Below are 18,111 nucleotides of genomic sequence, written 5' to 3' on the forward strand. Positions count from 1 at the left end.
CCATGGCCAAGCACAAGAGTACACACAGGCATTCCCCCTAACTCGCCAGAGGCCTCTTTGGGCCACTTTACCAAGTTTTGTGATGAACCGATTCTCAGAAGAGTTGGCTGGTGTTGACAGTGACCTGTGCCATCGGCTCATTCTCTTCCTCCTTCACGCTGCAGCAACAAAGCCTTGGATGGAGTCCACCTGGCTCTCAAACTCTCTTCCTCTTTGCAATTTAGAAATGTTGTCTTCATAATTTATCTTCATTTATTTGAAAGACAGAGACACACAGATTTTTCCATCTGCTGGTTTACTTCCTAAGTGCCCACCACAGTCAGGGCTGGACCATGCCAAACCCAGACAGAAGCCTGGAATCAACCCAGTGCTCCCATGTGGGTGGCAGGAACCCAAGCACTTGAGCCATCACCTGCTGCCTCCCAGGGAGCAGGAATCTGAAAAGGGTCACAGGGTTAGAACTTGAACTCTGGCACACTGACTTGCAATGCCCGCATCCCAAGCAGTGTTTTAACCTGTGAACCAAATGCCCACCTTTCCTTCTAGTGCTTTCAAGGCTTCCCCCCGCCCCATCTGAGGCCTTGTCCCACATACCTCCCAGCAGGGCACGGTGCCATGCATCTGGAAGATGATAAACAAATATACTGCTGTTAGTATCACTGTCACTTTCTAAGGACAGGTGTCTCAGAGAAGTCAAAGTGTTAGGAAGAGAGCACGCAGGATGGAAGTACGAATGGCTGCCCTCCTTGGGACGCAGCCTAACCCCCAAGTCTCCTTGTCCGTTTTTCCCGGTGCCTCTGGATGAAAGCTGAAGACACCTTACAGCATGCCGAAAAGACGGGATCATCACTCCAGCGGTGCTGTGCTCATCAACATGCCCCCCGAGGCCATCGCCTTGCAAAGCAGCGTCTGACCTACAGCTGACTTCTGCCAGCAGAGAGGTGCACCCTCAACTCCCACCTCACGGTCCTGCCAACAGCACCGAGCCTGGGAGACACGAGCAAGCTGACCCCAGCACTCGCAACAGGTGCCTCTGCTTCTGCAGGAAAACACTCTCAGCTTTCCAACTGGTGCGCTCACTCCTTTCACTTCACCTCAAAAGTACCCAAATCAGCAGACTCCAAGAGGGACCAAACAGCACCAAACAAGGAGCCAGCAGCCTTCAGGGGACTGGAGAGATATCTCAACCAAACCCAGTCGCTCAGGTCTCCAAGTCGGGGAGCAGAGGTGATACACCCACACTGAAGAATCTGCTACTCCAATCTGATTGCTGCCCCCCCCCCAGTGACCACTCTCCCAGCAAGTTCATCTCCCGGAATGCCAATAAAGATCAGGGCTTAAATCTTCCAAACTGTTAGTCAAAGGGAAGACACAGCAGCTACCAAAAGCACCAGGGGTCCAATCCTTCAGGTCTTCCACTCTTTCAATGCCATCTGTGCCAACCCTATGGGAGGGGCTCAGGCACCAATGCACAACGCTGCCTACAGAGAAAACTCACTTTAAAATACATAAAAATGCTTATTAGAAATAGTGAGAGAGAGAGAGAATAAGAGCACAATCATCCATCAGTTCACCCTCCAAACACTAGCTGAGATCAAAGCCTGGAGCCAGGAGCTCAACCCGGGTCTCCCAGGTGGGTTCTAGGCACCCCGCCCCCAAGGCCATCACCCACTGCCTCCCTGGATGCACACCAGCAGAAAACTGCACGAAGGAGCACAGCTGATCCACGCCAGAGATGTGACCAGCAGACCCCAGGGAGATACAGAGAGACCCAGCACACATCTTTCCACCGGGTTGCTCAATACTGGAGCACAATGAGCTGGGCTCTGCCGGTGAGCCACAAGATGCAACAGCATGTTTTGCTCTGGCAAGAGTCAAGACACAAAGTCTAGAAAAGCACATAAGGAACCGATGTGCAAAGATGTTTCCCTCAGAGCATTTAAGAAAACAGCTTACAGGACTCCTGTCCCATTTCTCAGAAGTCATTTGTACTTCCTCTAGCCAGGACAGAGCAAATCTACTTCTCCAGTATCAGTCACCAGACGGGACAGCACGCTAGTTCTCCATGGTCTCCTGGGCTGGGTTCTTCCTTAGCGACCCCGACCCCTCTGGGACCACACCTGCAGCAAGGTAGGCACCCCACTACCACCAGCTGGCCTCTCTACTCCTGCCCTCCAGTCAGGCCAGACCTTCAGCCGCCACCCCACGAGTCACACTTTCACTAGGGAACAAGAGGAAGTATCTGGGAAACAGGCAGCTTCGGAGACCAACAGGCTGTTCTCTGGGGGCAGACGTCCTCTCTGCAGCTAATTTCTTCCGGGAAACACTTGAGAGCCAGCATCCCATCTTGAGTTCCCGCTGCCTCACACCGAGGGGACAATGAGTGAAGCAGGGATTACTAACCTGATTACTCAAGACAGGCACAGGAAGATGAAGTTAACACGGCCTAGAGAGAGTGTGCAAGGCGGCTGAGAAACACACCATGAGCTCTCACTTGCGGTTTCCAGAAGTGCAGAGTAAACAGCTGGTCTCCTTGGCTCTCTCGATTTATTTTTTAACTTTCTGTATTTATTTCATTTTATTTCAAAGAGAGATGGGACGAAAGGTGGGAGATCTTCAGTGGTTCCCTCTGCAGATGCCTGGAACGGTCAGGGCTGGGATAGGCACCAGCCAGGAGCCCAGAGATCAAGCCGAGCCTCCCACAGGGGGCAGTAGGGACCCAAGCACTTGAGCCAGCATCCGCTGCCTCCAAGGGTGTGAGCAGAAGCGATGAATAAGGAACAGAACTGAGACGAACTCGGGCACTCTAAAACGGGGTGCAGGTGTCCCAAGCGGCGTCTAAACTGCCACGCCAAACACCTGCCGCTGACCTCAGCTCTCTGCTCAACAAAGTGAAGCTGCCACACCTGTTTCAGGAAGAACATTCTCTCTCCATTCTTTGTCAAGAAGGGTCACTTTCCAGTCTGCACTTCATCCCATTTAACATTTATGGACATGAGGTCTTTAAAACAGTTCATGGCAAATGCATATGACCAAGAAATCATCATGGATCTCAAAGTAACATCTGCACCAAAAACAACTTACCTTTTAAGAACTCTCTTCCACAAACTTTATGACATACCCGCACACAAAAGAAGATTCAGGATGGCATGTTAAGTCTCCAGCAAAGCACGAGCATGGATGCAGTCAACAGATCCTTCCTCTACTTGGCAGCTACGAAAAATTCTGGAAGATTCCCACATGCCCTAAAGTAACAAATCTGGCTTCTCATTCTCCCCCTGCTCTTCTGTATAATTAAACTTCCACGAAGGGCCATCGACTCCCTGCTCTTGAAATGGGAAATTCACCACTGCACAGCCAACAGCGTCTATGCTGCGGTCAGACAGACAAAAGCCGACTGAACAACTGATGTTCCCTTTCAAGTCCTCACCCCAGTGGCAAATAATAAGCGACCGTATCAACAAGCAGATCCCCGAATACGTTCGGCTAGCTGAGTGCTGAGTAAGAACGTGAGTGAGTCGCTGCACGGAGCTCCCACACTCGGGTTTCTGTCCCCCCTTCCTTTCATCTCTGGAAGCTTCTTCAGAACCAAACCAGCTATTTCCTTCAGCACCGTGCAGTGAGCTGCAAAACGCACTTGTGGGGATCGTGAAACTTCAGTTTCGCACATTTCTTCTGGTGTTGGGACTAGTCCTCGATTAAAATTAAAATAAGAGCAACTCTGGGCACGGAGGGAGTGCCCCCAGGCCTGTGAAAAACTCAGTGGGATCGAGATTAGAGCCCTGTGCAGGGAGGGGCTGCACACGGCAGGCCTGGGTCGTAGCTGCCCACTGCCCCTCCTGGAGCCGCTGCGAAGCTGCAGTCAGACCTCTGTGTCTCCGGCCTTCATACCCTCACTGCTACAAGGGGGCTCCAAAGTGCGTGTGGAAACATGAAATGAAAAGGCAGGTTTATTTTGGTGCAAGGAAATTTTTAAAACCACACACAGTTTTTCCACCCTATGCATTTTCCATGAACTTTCTGAAGACCTGTTGTACACAATTTGAAAAATGCTTTGCAGTGTTTCCCCCCCTCCCCAAAGCTGGCACAGGACTGGAAAATATCTAGCTCCTTCTGGATCCACCTGCTGTGGAGGACACACAAAAGGACGGAAGGACGGTCCCCCGCCAACCATAAGGCATGCGAATAGGCAGTTTACATATCCCCATTACTCTGAGGGATGAGTTTTTATGACCACTTCTGATGAACTCACAGGCTCATGATTAAGTCAGCTGAACAAGTTCAAGTACCAAGATTCATCTGGCTCTTCCCCAAGGGGCACCACACAATATGGATGGATGCCCCCTCTCAGAAACCTACAATCCCCACAAGAGAAGTTGACTTCACAGGTAAGACCCAAAGAACAACCTAAGGAGATCAAACTCAAGTCAAAGTCTGAAGAAGTGGTGACTGGAAATACACCGGGGTGCCACCTACGTCACTGACACACAGCAGACATTCACACCAGCAGGACAGTGCACCCTTGCGGGTCCTTCAGGAAATGAGGTTGTGTTTTGAATACAACAATGGCAACATACTTGGAGGAGGGGAGCAGGACGCAGGCATGTACACACGTCCTGGCTAAGTGTTTCATGTCTGCACCAGGGAGTATAGCAATCTGGGGACAGCAGCCCAATGGGTTAAGCCAGCAGCTTATGCTGCCAGCATCCCATATAAAGTAAAGATTCAAGTGCCAGTTGTTCCATTTCTGACCCAGCTCCCTCCTAATGCACTAAGGAAGGCAGCAAATGATAGCCATAATACCTGGGACCCTGATGCCCACATGCAAGACCAGGGAGGAGCTCCTGGCCACTGGCTTGAGCCTGGCCAGCCACAGGCACTTGAATAGTGAACCAGAGGGTGGAAGATCTCTCTTCAAATCTATCTTTCAAGTAAGTAAACTTTTAAAAGCATTTTTCATAAGTCATCCATGCCTATTACCATGCCTTACCCTCCTGAAGCTTAACATTGGGACTGATGTGGTGGTGTGTGGGTAAAAACCTCCACTTGCAACGCTGCCAGCATCCAACATAGGCACCGATTCATGTCCCAGCTGCCTCAATTTTGCTGCTAATGGCCCAGGTAAAGCAGCAGATGGCCCAAGTGACTGGGCCCCTGCCTTTGAAGTGGAAGACCCAGATGAACTTCTTGGCTGTGGTTTGAAGCCCGGCTCAATTCTGGCTGTTGTGACTATCTGAGCAGTAAGCCAGTGCATGGGAGATCTCCTTCGCTCTTCCTCTCTTTGTAACTCCAACTTTCAAAGAAATAAATACTTATGTTAAATTCTTCTCCATATTCCTAATTCATAGTTGGTTTTTTAACTTGGGAGCCTAATTATGAGCCCTGGTACATCCATACGTACCATGCAGGGCTACACAGAGCGACCCAACGGGAGCCCCAGTGAGGACGCTGAGCCCCAGTGTGGTTGCTTTCAGCATCCATTCTCTCCTGAGAGCTCAGAAGAACATGGACCTAGCACAGGGCACCGAGTACCACTCTCTGTGTGACTGCAGCCAGCACTGTGACCTCAGGCAAGTCATTTGCATACTACAGGACTCAGTTTCCCTGTCTGTTTCCTAACCCGCCTTCTATTCCCTGCCAGGCCCCTTCCCACCCTCTCTCTTTCCTTCCCTCCCTCTCCCTGCTTCCTTCCCTACTACATCTGCTCTCAAAAGTCTCTTCATGAACGGTGTTCACATTCAGACATTTATTTAGTCAGATCGTCAAAATTCTCTCCTTATGAAAATAAATTAGAAAAAGACCAGTTATGGTCAGGCTATTACAAGAAAAGGAAAGAAAAAAAAAAGATTCCTTTGATGAGCTGGGAGGGGATCAGGCAGCACAAGAAAAGACTTCAAACAGATTCCCAGAAATCACCAGTACTAAAGACGTACATGGAGCTGTCTTGAGAGAGAGGAAAACCATTATGCTCACAGACTGAACACTTTAAAAAGAGGAAAGAAGTTGGGCAAGAAGAGAGAGAGCAGGGTTGATGCAGGCATGGAAGGCGTCTAGCCTGAGGCTGGGCGACTGGAGAGGACACATCCTCCAAGACATTCAACCACTTAATGAAGGCGTAATTAGGCGTGGAGAGAAAGAAGAAAGCCAAGAAGGAAAAAAGGGCTCTCCTAGGAAGGACCCAAAGTGAAACCTACCAAAAGATACAATATCCCTAGTGAGAGAAACTTAAGGATGAATATGAAAAATGTAAGATTCTAGAACAGACATTTAGCCTACTGGTTAAGATGCCTGCGTCCCACAACACAGCACCTGAGCTCATTCAATGCCCAGATCCAGTTTCGGACTCCAACATCCTGCTGATGTGCAGACAGCAGTGGTGCCGGTTCAAGTGCTGAAGCTCTGCAGCCCACATGGAGACCCTGACTGAGTTCACAGCTCCCGGCCTTGGCCCCCGCCCAGGCCTAACCGGCCACTGTGCCTTCTGGGGAATCAACCTATGGATGAATGATCTCTCTCTCCCTCTCTGAAAACAGATAGATGGCAGAAATGAGGAGGAGGAGGGAAAGCAAGAGAGGAATAGGCTTAGTAAAGAATAAATCATGGCACTGGTTTAGGCCAGTGTAGTCACACAGCAGGTTAGGCCAGTGCCCACAATGCCAGATCCTACATGGAAGCAACTGTTCACATCCTGGGTGCCCCACTTCCCATCCAGCTTGCTGTCAACACACCTGGGAAAACACCGTAAGATGGCTCAAGTACTTGGACCCCTGCCACCTCCGTGGGAGACCCAGATGCAGTTCCTGGCCCCTGGCTTCAGGCAGGCCCAGATCCTACTAGGGCCTTTTGGGGAGTGAACCACAAGATGGGAGATTTCTCTGTTTCTCTCCCTCCCTCCACCCCCGCCTCTCTCTCTCTGCCACTCTACCTTTCAAATAAATAAAACAGATCTTTAGAAGCAAAACAAAAGAGCTGTCCTGGTGGTTATAGCAGCAATGACCACTGAAACAGCAGACCCTTTTAATTACACATAAAGTAGAAAATGCCCCAAGGCACAAGGCCCACAATTTCTGTTAGTACAGCCCACGGGATAGGTGAACCAGCAGGGATGCGTGGGGACCCACTCTCAGGATGAGACCCCCCACCAGGTCACACTCATCCACGCGCCAAGAATCCAGTTCAGGCCAGGCTACACTGAGCACTGTCTCTACAAGAAAAAGGTGATGAGCAAATTAGCACGGCAGTCATTTATTTGTGGCAGTGTCAACGCTCTTGGCCAGTTTCAGCACCTGGCATCACTTGCTCCCTCCCAGTGGATGGCAGGGCGCACGAGTTGATTCTGCCTCTGTATCAGCGTTCATCCTCGGAGGGCCCAGCCAGCACCACTTGGTTACACTGCCTCCAGTACATCCAGAAAGAAATCAATCAAAATGCGTACTTTAATATGCTGCAATTCTAACTTCTCACTAATCTCATCTAGTCTCTCCCTCCCCAGCGAGCAGTCTGGAGACTGGGTCCCTTGTGACAGAGGAACCCTTTAGCAAACAGAACTCGTTCTGTTCAACAAATACACCTGCAGCATTGTTACACACACACACACACACACCATCACAAACACAGCAGAGCTGGACTCTGCCTAGGCACCACTTCTGGTGCTTTCTCTGAAGTCACACACACAGCTCCTACTGACACTGGCTCACTCAGCCAGGTCATCCACAGCAAATGGCAACTTGTAAGACTCAGTTCTAAGCAGCAGGCATTCAGTCCAGTGGTTAAAATGCACACATCTGACATCAGGGGGCCCAGGTTCGAGTCCCAGCTCCCTAGCACTGCAAAGCCTTGGGAAGGAGTACTGATGGCTCCAAGCAATTCAGCCCTTGCCCAACCATGTGGGAGACTGGGACTGAGCTCATGACTCTCAGCTTCAGCCCTAGTCCAGCCCCAGCAGGCATTAGGGGAGTAAAAAGGAATGCTCACTTTAAAAATAAATAAATCCTATTAAAATGACAATAATCTTCAATAATCTTTCTTTCCTTGGTGGCAGAAAATGTATCTCCACTCAGAATTACAGATGTGTTCTCCCTCTGAGACTTGAGGTACTTCCCATGAACTGCTCACATATTGGCAGCCTTCGGCATCCAACACAGGGAGGTCATCACACGTAAGTGAACGTGGGAATAGGTTTGGCTGACCCTGAGTGAGAGCCTACATCTCACTCAAGGACTGTTCAGAGAGGGCCTAAGAACAGCCACCCGCACCATCTGTCCCAAGCAGAACCACAGAGCTGCAAAGTGTGGCACCCATACAAGAACACACAGACTTTGAAACTGTTTTTGCACCCAAATGAACTGCGCCTTTCATTCCACTTTGCATGAACTTTTCAAAGTGTCCTCTGGCAAGTCCACGAGGCCCCTCTTCCCCCGCTCCCCTGCCCCCCCACTTCCCCTTCTCACACCTGACCATCACACTCCAGTGCTCCCACACATCCCATCTTCCCTGGCACTTGTCTCTCTGCCCTCAAACCAAGTGGCTTATGATTAAAATGGACCAACTAAGGAAGTGCCAGACAGGGCCAAGTTTATCATATCGAATTTCCTTAGCTTGTACTAGGGGCCCATGATGAAGCTACAGAATGTGGTGGCCCGCCTGAGTATGCCTGCGCTCTTCCAAGCCTGGCTCAGACACCCACGGATTGGGGCCATCCATTTAGTTCTCAGGACACTCCTTTTGCAAAGGCAGGAGTTTGACCCAGGTGATCCTTATGGTCTTCCAACTCCAAATGGCCCCAAATGCCTAGACTATATTGTCAGAGAAGCTGATTGACCTTTCAAAGCCTGCTCACCTGAACCTTCTCAAAGTGAGTCCCTGGTATATCCTTTGAACAATTCCTTTTTGTTTATTTAGATACAAGCGCATGCTTTGACAATTCTGTCCATACAATAAAGCACTCTACGATTCACTTTTGAACGGAGGTGGGTGCTTGGCCAGAGCAGCTAAGTCCCTGGGACATTTAAATCTCTTATCAGAGTGTCTGGGTAGGATTCCAGCCTCATGATACAGACCCTGGAAGGCAACAGCGAAAACTCAAGCAGAGTTGGGTCCATGACACCCACCTGGGAGAGCCAGGTTAGGTTCCCAGCTCCTGGTGTCAACCTGGACCAGCCCCGGCCGTGGTAGACATGTAGACAATAAATTGCGACTGGAAGATCCGCCTATGTCCCCCTCTGCCTTTCAAAAAAATGAAAACCAATTCATGATTTTTTAGATAGCAATTTTTGAACTAACATGCACGTAAAGATCTGTCCCCGGGAGGGGGCAGGGTGACCCTAGGAAATGCTTCCTGCAAGCCATTGGGGGAAAGTTGTTGTCACTCTGAGATGACACATGGGCAGAGAGGAAAGAGCTCTCGACTCCTCCCACACGTCCCTTGTCAATCAGCAAACATTACAGAGAAGCACTTGGGTGCCAGCTGCCGAGCTACATACTGGGACAGCGAGACAAGCATCACTGAACCCAAGCAGCTCGGAGTCCAGCAGGAGCGCTCTTAGAGTCTCCGGTTAGCAACAGAACACAGAGAGGGGGAGAAACAGAGAAGAGATTGCATCCCGCCATAAAAGCCAGCCAACAAGGAGGGTAGGGACAGAGGGGACCAAGGACATCACGTGACTTGCTTTTGTATTCTGGGCAGCCCTGGCCCACTATAGTGCTGTGCCAAGCCTTACAAAAGACCGTGTCTGCTGGGCCGTAACCACTTTCCGCTGCAACTTGGCTCAATTTAAAACCAAACAGGTGACTTGAAGGTGAAGGCCGATGATGGAACAGACAGCCTCCTCCTCCTCTGCCTGGGATCAGCACAGGCACCCACGCTGTCCTGAGGCACACACTCGACCTTCCACTCGGTCCATCCTGTCCTGATAGTCCAGCAACCCCAAACCGACAGGATTTCAAGCATCTAACCTCTCCTGATGGGTAGGCCAAAACTTACAAGTACACAGTACTTGTAAACTCCCCCGGTCGGAGAGATCCTGTGCTCTTCAACCTGCCTTCTCCTGCCAGGAAAAAAAAAGTGTGTTTGACACTCCTTCCTAGGTAAGGAAAACGAAGTATGAAAGGCCTGCTCGGGCACTCCCTCCCTGTCACTCACTGTCACAGGCGCGAGCTTTACCAAAGCATCACCCACTGACCGATTCAGAAAGTCTGGTCTTGGCAACTTCACCCCAACAGACCCTACTCCTTTGCAGCAGAACGGGCAGACACGGCCGTAAACAAGGTACTTCCCTCTGCAGCTGCCTCTGGTCAGGCCCCTCAGAGTTCCACCTCCCAGGGCTGAGGAATTCACTGCCCACTGGTGACCAGCTGCTGGTAAGGCAGGGGAAGACAGGGAGGGAGGTTTAGGGAGAGCAAAGAGGTGAGGACCCTCTGCACGTGCCCAGGGAGACTTCCACGTGGCTGGTCTTCAGCCCGCAGACGCATCAGCCCATTCCCAAAGCCCTGACCTCCGTCCTCCACCCTGCCGAGAAGTCTGGTGGACTACACCTGAGAATGAATTACCCCTTCCAGAAGCCAGCAACTCGCTTGTGCATCCCAGGATGTTTTATGACGCATTCACAGACCACATCCCAAGAATCACAAGAAACACACGGCACACATCCGTCCACAACCTTTCCAGAAGTTCTGGAACAGACCTGGCTCTTGACCTGCAGTGCTTTATCATGAAACCATCACCATGGAGAGACCAACACTTCTAGATGTATTGTTACACACATTACGGAGTCTACGCAAACATCCACACCCTGGATCCATCAAGCACAATCCAAAGAGCGGTACTTTCATGAAGAACACTCCACCTGGTTTCAGTACACAGAAGTACACGGGGATGAAGAGGGACACCCAAAAATGAACTGAGAGTGTAAGCCAGAAGGGGGAAAAATTACCTCATGCAAATTATAGTCACAACTTTCATGTCATTTTGAAGAAAGCGCTTTGTTTGGTCTGGTTCTGTATGTGTGGGTCCAGGGAGGGAATGTGTTCTCCTTGTCTACTAGGATACAATGAAACAAACCATTCGGTGAAGAGAGGATTACAGTCCCTTCGGAAGAGGCGGCAAGAAAAGTTACAGAGCAGAGCCTTGTCTGTGTTTTCAAAGTCACTGTCCAGAAGTGGGTTTCACATTTTCCTGGTGTCAGATTTATTGCCATCAAGCTAAATGCAATTTGCTGATCTAATACCCTATTATTTACTGACCTCTGTTTTTGTTATAAAGTGTCAAATAAATTAGATGATCTATACCACAGGATTTTCCTGAACTCCCGGGAGAATCTAATTTAGACCACAAAAGCAATTGGTTTTGAACTATCAAAGAACCCTAAGTTCTTTCGTGTGGCACCCCTCCACACCCACGGACTGGCTCGCCAAGCCCAGGCACACGCAAGCACAGCAACTCGGACTGGACACGTTTTGTGAAGCAAAACCCAAGAGACCCAACCCACCTTCTGAGTTCATATTAGCTCTATTTTGGAAACCCATCCTGATAAGACAACACTAAAATCTGAGTATGAAAAGCGGGTAAGCAGGAACAATAAAATACAGTCTTCCCCCAACACAGATCCCAGTTAAAAAACACACACACACACACACACACACGCACACATCAAAAACAGACACGGGGACAGACTTTTCCAACTCCTCCGGGAGCAGAAGAAACCAGACTCAGCGCACCATTTCTGCAGGGTCCATCCCACAAACACCCACTCCCTAGGCCGAACCAGACCCACTCCCTAGGCCGAGCCAGACCCAAACCCGAGCAGCCCCAGCACCTCCCTGCAGCAGCCAGCCTCCGACCTGGACGCCAATGCCACAGCAGAGTTCAGCGCACGTCAGGCAGCCGCGGGGAGAGCACAAACCACCCTGCCTCCCAACGGTGGCAAACTTTACAACAACTTTCTAGAAGCAACACACTGCGGTGCTACAGCCTTGACAAATGCGACACCAAACACACAATTCCTGGGACACCAAGCACCATGTCTGCCAAGGACCACTATCCTGCAGAGTGTCCCAGGGATGGCTTCTGGAAGCTTCCAGCCGCTCCACTGTCAGAGGTCACTCTGGCCACCTACTTTTGCCTCTCCCGGCATAACAGGAGTTTTCTGCTTTGACATTGCTCAGTTCTCATGTGCACTGGAGTAAAATAACTATTCAGCACCTTTATTCACCTTGGTTTTAAAAAAAAAATCCATTGTGCAACGCCCAGGAAAAGCTGACACCAGGGCTGTCTTTTCCCACTGCGCTTGCAACTACAATCAGCGGAGGGGAAAAATAATTCCCTAAGATCCAACAGACGCAGGGACTCCTTTTAAAAAAGAAAATTTATCTGCAGTGGGGGGCCGGAGACCTTTTTTTTTTTTTCTTCCCCTAAGGAGACCACCCCGCGGGAAGAAAAGTTCCATCTCATTACAATCACATGTGAGGAGTAGGAATAGGGAACAGGTTTTTCTTTTTCTTTTTTTAAGCGCTCTAATTACAGGGGGTGTTTTCCAGTTCTGGAAGGCAACCCGGTTCCACCTGACCAATCTTGACGGGCAGTTTCTTGTCAGAAAGAAAAGGGGTGAGCAGGGGGTCGGGGGGCCAGGGGCCGGGGACAGGGGGGCCGTCAGGGGCTCGGCAGCAGGAGGCAGGCAGCAAGGTTAAGCTAAGGGTACTGCCGCCGCCGCCGCAGCCACCGCCAGCCGCATCCCCTTCCCTGCGCTCCCCCTCCAGGGAGCCCGGCCCGCCTGCCCCGGCCAGTGCCGCGCGAGGTTCCCGACCCGGAGAGGGAGGGGTGCGGGGCTTTTACCTTAATGCTACACTGAGCAGGAGTCTCAGACATGTCTCACAGCGGGAGAGATCAGGAAGTTCTCAGTTTTTTTTCCACTTTCCTTTCCTCGCCCCAACCCCGAACGGCTCCACAGCCAGCCGGACGCGGTCATTTAAGAAGTTTCTTCCAGCATCTCTGCCACCACCCCCTCCCCCGGGCAGCAGCCCCGGGGGTCTGGGAGCGCGCGCGTGGAGGCAGGCGCGGCGGGGCGGGCGCCGGCGGAGAGCGGCGCGGCGCAGGGCGCGCGGTGCGGGGCGCGCGGGGGGCGTGGGAGCCGGGCCGAGCGCGGCCGCGGGGTCTGCAGGGCGCGGTGCGGCGCGGCGACCCGGGGCGCAGCGAGCCGGCCGGCCTGGCTTCTCTCCTCCCACCCGCGCCCGGCGCTCCCGCCCCCCGCCTCTCACCCTCCACCCCCCTCTCCACCTCCTCGCTCCCTCGAATGTTTTCCTTCCTGGAAGAGAGAAACTGAAAGGCAGAACTGAGAAAGCGCTTTGCTCATTGATCTTGAGAGTTTCAGGGCAGAAACTGACGTGAATTCCCAGCACAGAGCTCTGCCTCTTAAAGGAGCCACCAGGAAATACGGGCTCGGGTTACAGCCCCGCGTCGCGCCACGGAGCGGCCTGCGGGGGAGGGGCGCGAGCGGAGCGGAGGGAAAACTGGGGGCGCGCGGCGCTGTGCACCCCGTCCTTCCCCACCCCAAGCCGGGGCCGCTCCGGGCAGCCCCCGGCACCACCCGACCCGCCGCCTCCCGCTCGGCGCAGCCACGGCCGGGCCCCAAGAAGACGCGCTTGGAAACGTGAGACAAGGGGGCCGCAGGCGCCCCCGGTGGGCTTTTATTCCCCTGCGCCCATCTCCCCTGGCTCCGTCCTGTAGGCGCGGGGGAAAAATAGATGCACCAGGATTGTTTTCCTAAAAGAAACAAAAAAAGGAAAGCGTTTCCCCCAACGCAGAGACCACAGAAGCGTAACTATCCGTGAAAGGGACATTCCGGTCAGGACGCGGAATCCGAAGGAGGAAATAAAACAATAGCCTTTGTTCTGCTTCTCCACCGCGGCCGCTTTAAGAGAAGCCACCAGGAAATGGGAGCTCGGGTTACAGCTGCGCCCGGGTCGGAGCGCCGAGCGCCTCGGCGCGACGCTGCACACAAAGCCCGGAGGCGGCCGCGGCCCAGGGCGCGGGGCTAGGCCGGGGAGCCCCCTCCCCGCCGCCGCACCCGCTGCTCCCCGCTCCCCGCAAAAGGAGAGGAGGAAGCCGGCGCTTCCCCCGGCCCGGCACGCGTGCCGGCAGAGGGCGGGCTCCCGGCGGCGAGCAGAGGCGGCCGCCTTTCCCTTCCTGACCCCTCTCCTTCCCGGTGTCGAAATCCACCGGCCGTTTAAAGAAATAGCGGCTACCACCAACCGACCTAGGCGACGCGACTGCTAAGTTGGCGGGACGCGCTGCAGCGGGTGCCGCGCCTCCCCGGGTCGGCGCTGTCCAGAGCGCCCCGGGAACGGTCGCGGTCCTGCAGGGGCCAGGGGGTGCTGGAGAGCCGGGTGAAGCCGGCGGGGCGCGGGTTCGAGCGCGAGCATGCTCCTGCGCGGGATGTGGTTCTCCCCGGCGTTTGCTGGGCTGCAGAGAGGGCCAGGAACTCCGCGGTGACGGTGTTTACGTTCGAGTCTGATACCAGGTGTAGATGCGGAAAGATGCAAAACGACACATTGTAATTCCGTCTCTTCCCCGTAGCATGTTTCGAATATGTAAATAAATAGTATAAAGATGTGTGTATGTGCGTACGTTCCCATATGTTCCCTGCACCGGCACGAGGATGAATTTCCTATCCACTTTGCTGCATCCTTGACACCATGTATAGAATGTGCATAGAATAGTACTGGAGCTTATGCGCTGATGAAAACGTGCTGAACTAGGATTTCTTAGAGGGCTGGGGGTAGGGAAGAGACCTATTGCCAGAAAAGGGGGCAGCAGGGGTTGGTGGGCCTCCAGGAAACAGCGAGCTCTGTGACCTGGAAGTCCCATGTCTACAGAGGTCTGAATTTTGACCACACCTCACCACCTGCCTCTCCCCCACCAAAACAAGGTTTTGTCCCCCCCCCCCCCCCCCCGGTGTTTGCTAACACAACTGCGGTGTCCCAAGGCTGGGTGAAGCTCCGTTAAGCCTCTAGGCACTTGCTTATCAAATTGATCTCTAAACCTTTCTAGTATGGAGAGGGGAGGGACCTGGCGCAGTAGCCTAGTGGCTAAAATCCTCTCCTTGCACGCTCCGGGATCCCATATGGGCGCCAGTTCTAATCCCATCGGCCCCACTTCCCATCCAGCTCCCTGCTTGTATCCTGGGAAAGCAGTCGCGGATGGCCCAAAGCCTTGGGACCCTATACTTGCCTGGGAGACCCAGACAGAGGCTCCTGACTCCTGGCTTTGGATCAGCTCCGCTCCCAGCCGTACAGCCGCTTGGTGGGTGAATCATCAGACAGAAGATCTTTCTCTCTGTCTCTCCTCCTCTCTGTATATCTGCTTTTCCAATAACAAAAATAATTTTTTTAAGAAATGGTGAAGGGACATGTCTATGTCATGTAACTATTTAAACAGAAAGCATTAACAACTGCCACCACCCAGGCATGCATGGGGAATACCTGCCGGCACCTCCAGGGATGCCGGAAACCAGCAGCTCCCAGCCCAGTGTGTACTGAGTTGCCCTATCCAAATGCTTCTAAGTTTGGCACTGTAAGAGATGAACAATCACAGTCAATGAAATGGAACAATTATAGGTGTATACGGCAATAAAGTCATTCAAAACTTACAACACGTTTATTTCTGGAACTTTCCATGTAATCTGTTAAGATCATGATTGATCTTACATTGTAAAGTGCCTCCTTGGGGTACATGTGGTGGTATGGCATATTAAGCCTCAGCTTGGGGAGTTGGTATCCCAGATGGGAGCTCAGGTGTCTGTCCCGCTTCCTCAGCTTCTCATCCAGCTTTTTCTGAATGCGGCTGGAAAGGCAGCAGAGGGTGGCCCACACCACCCACATGGGAGACTCGGACCAAGTTCCTGGCTCCTGATTTTGGCCTAGCCCAGACCTAGCTATTGTAGCCATTTGGAAAAAAAACCAGCAGATGGAAGCTCTCTGTCCTTCTCCTCCCACCCCCGTCTCCAGCACTCTGTCTTTCAAATAAATAAAGTTTTTAACACTTTATTTTGTTTTATGATATAGTTCCATAGGCTCTGGGGTTGCCGGTGCCCTTCCCCAAGGTCCCCCCCAACCCCATTACTTCCTCCCTAGTCTTTTTTTTTTTTTAAAGATTTATTCAGTTTATTACAAAGTCAGATATACAGAGAGGAGGAGAGACAGAGAGGAAGATCTTCCATCCGATGATTCACTCCCCAAGTGAGCCTCAACGGGCCAATGCGCGCCGATCCGATGCAGGAATCTGGAACCTCCTCCGGGTCTCCCACACGGGTGCAGGGTCCCAATGCATTGGGCCGTCCTCGACTGCTTTCCCAGGCCACAAGCAGGGAGCTGGATGGGAAGTGGAGCTGCCGGGATTAGAACCGGCGCCCATATGGGATCCCGGTGCGTTCAAGGCGAGGACTTTAGCCGCTAGGCCATGCCGCCGGGCCCTCAAAAAAATTATTTTTAAAAAATAAATACACAACGCAGCTCCAGTAAAACCTGCATGGAGACCAGGAGCTGCAAAGGGCCAGCAGCAAAGGCTTCAGCCTGTGCAAGTCAAGAGCCAGAAAGCGGGAACTCTTTGTGGATACTTAAGTGCCAAGAGAAAAAATATCCACAAATGTATTGACAAAATACAAAGAAAAATAATAGCAAATTTAATGCAGGTTTAATAATGAGAGGAATTGAAGGAACTCTTTGAGAGAAATAACTTTTTTAAAAAAAAAAAAGATGCATTTATTTTTGCTGGAAAGGTATATTTGCAGAGAGGAGCTAGAAAGATCTTCTGTCTGCTAGTTCACTTCCCAAGTGGCCACAATGGCCTGAGCTGAGCCCATCGGAAGCCACTAGCCGAGAGTTTCCTCTGGGTCTCCTAGGCAAATGCGGGGTCCAAAGGTTTGGGGTCATCCTTCACTTCTTTCCCAGGCCAGAGCAGGGAGCCGGAAGGGAAGTAGAGCAGCTAGGACACGAACCAGCACACATATGGGATCCCGGCACAGGCAAGGTGAGGATTTAGCCACTAGGCTATCATGCCAAAATAACTTTTTTTTTTATAAAGACTTGCATATTTATCTGAAAGAACTTGAGAGAGAGACAGATCCTCCATGCAAGGCTCAGTCCCAAAATGGTGGTAACAACCGGGCATGGCCAGGCATGAGCGTGGAGCTTCACCAGCGTCTCCTATATGGATGGCAGGGACCCTAGCCCCTTGGGTCATTATAGTTTGAGTTGACAAAAGAATAAGTGCTGCAATTTGGGGTTGGAATGGAGACCTTGCTTCTTGTTTTTTTTTTTTGCCTATTTATACAAAATTTATTATTATCGTTTTGTTCAGAGTTACAAGCTATCAGGAGGCCAACAACACAACAAGCACAAAACACAGAGCAAGGTGGCCAAGCTGCTGAATATCACCAGCTTGTCCAGGGCTCGGCAGGGTCCAGGGCCAGGAGCCAGGACCCACTCAGGCGAACACGTCCTCGCGGTCGGCCGAGTAGACCTCACCCTCCTGCAGGAGGGCAAAGTTGAGGAAGTGAGAGGGTCTGTGCACCTCGTGGTAGAACTCCTTGGGGTTTGCCAGCTGCCACTCATACTTCATGTTGGGGTCATGCCGAACACCCATGAAGTTGTAGTTCCACGAGGACTGAGCAGGGACCATGAAGAAGCCGAGGAAGCGGTCTGACAGCAGCATCTGGACGCTCTCGTAGTGCTAGGGGAGGTAACCCTTGGGGTTGTTGCCCTTGTCTGTGTTCTGGCGGCCCCACTCGTAGCCACTGGGGGTCAGCTTATAGGCTGTCAGTGTGCATGAGCCTGGTGTGAAGCTGCAGGTGATGATAATGGTAGTATGTAAAGCAGCTTTTAACAGAGTAAATTGCACTGATCCTTTTCCGTACCCTGGGACACTGAGGTCTTCCATTCTACTTCCAGAGGTCATCGCTTCTTGGTCTTTTGGCTAAGATCAAGTGTCGTACTTCCACAGGTTATCGAGTCCATAATACATTATATTTTTTTATTTACTTAGAAATGTGTAAATATTGGCATGTAGTAAGCTATCTGCTTCCTCTTGGTGTTCTCAGAAATGCATCCTTTCGAATACTT

At 51.8% G+C, this 18,111-nt stretch overlaps 2 protein-coding genes across 4 annotated transcripts in view; both read right to left on the minus strand.

The window, feature by feature from the left end:
* The window catches only part of ETV6 (ETS variant transcription factor 6), a 230,812-nt gene extending 217,779 nt beyond the window's left edge, over window positions 1-13,033 (minus strand). For all 3 annotated transcript variants that reach the window (XM_058655716.1, XM_004592569.2, XM_058655715.1), the window contains exon 1: window positions 12,830-13,033. In XM_058655716.1, the coding sequence (XP_058511699.1) occupies window positions 12,830-12,862 (33 nt within the window). In that variant the 5' untranslated portion in view covers window positions 12,863-13,033. The remainder of the gene's footprint in view (window positions 1-12,829) is intronic.
* Window positions 13,034-17,314: 4,281 nt separating this feature from the next.
* On the minus strand, window positions 17,315-17,848 carry LOC101517337 (pre-mRNA-processing-splicing factor 8-like). The gene has a single exon (XM_058656052.1). The coding sequence runs from the start codon at window positions 17,702-17,704 to the stop codon at window positions 17,477-17,479; it is 228 nt and encodes a 75-aa protein (XP_058512035.1). The 5' UTR covers window positions 17,705-17,848; the 3' UTR covers window positions 17,315-17,476.
* Window positions 17,849-18,111: the final 263 nt, after the last annotated feature.

The sequence above is a fragment of the Ochotona princeps genome, chromosome 27 (genome assembly GCF_030435755.1).
Source record: "Ochotona princeps isolate mOchPri1 chromosome 27, mOchPri1.hap1, whole genome shotgun sequence".
Classification (NCBI taxonomy): domain Eukaryota; kingdom Metazoa; phylum Chordata; class Mammalia; order Lagomorpha; family Ochotonidae; genus Ochotona; species Ochotona princeps.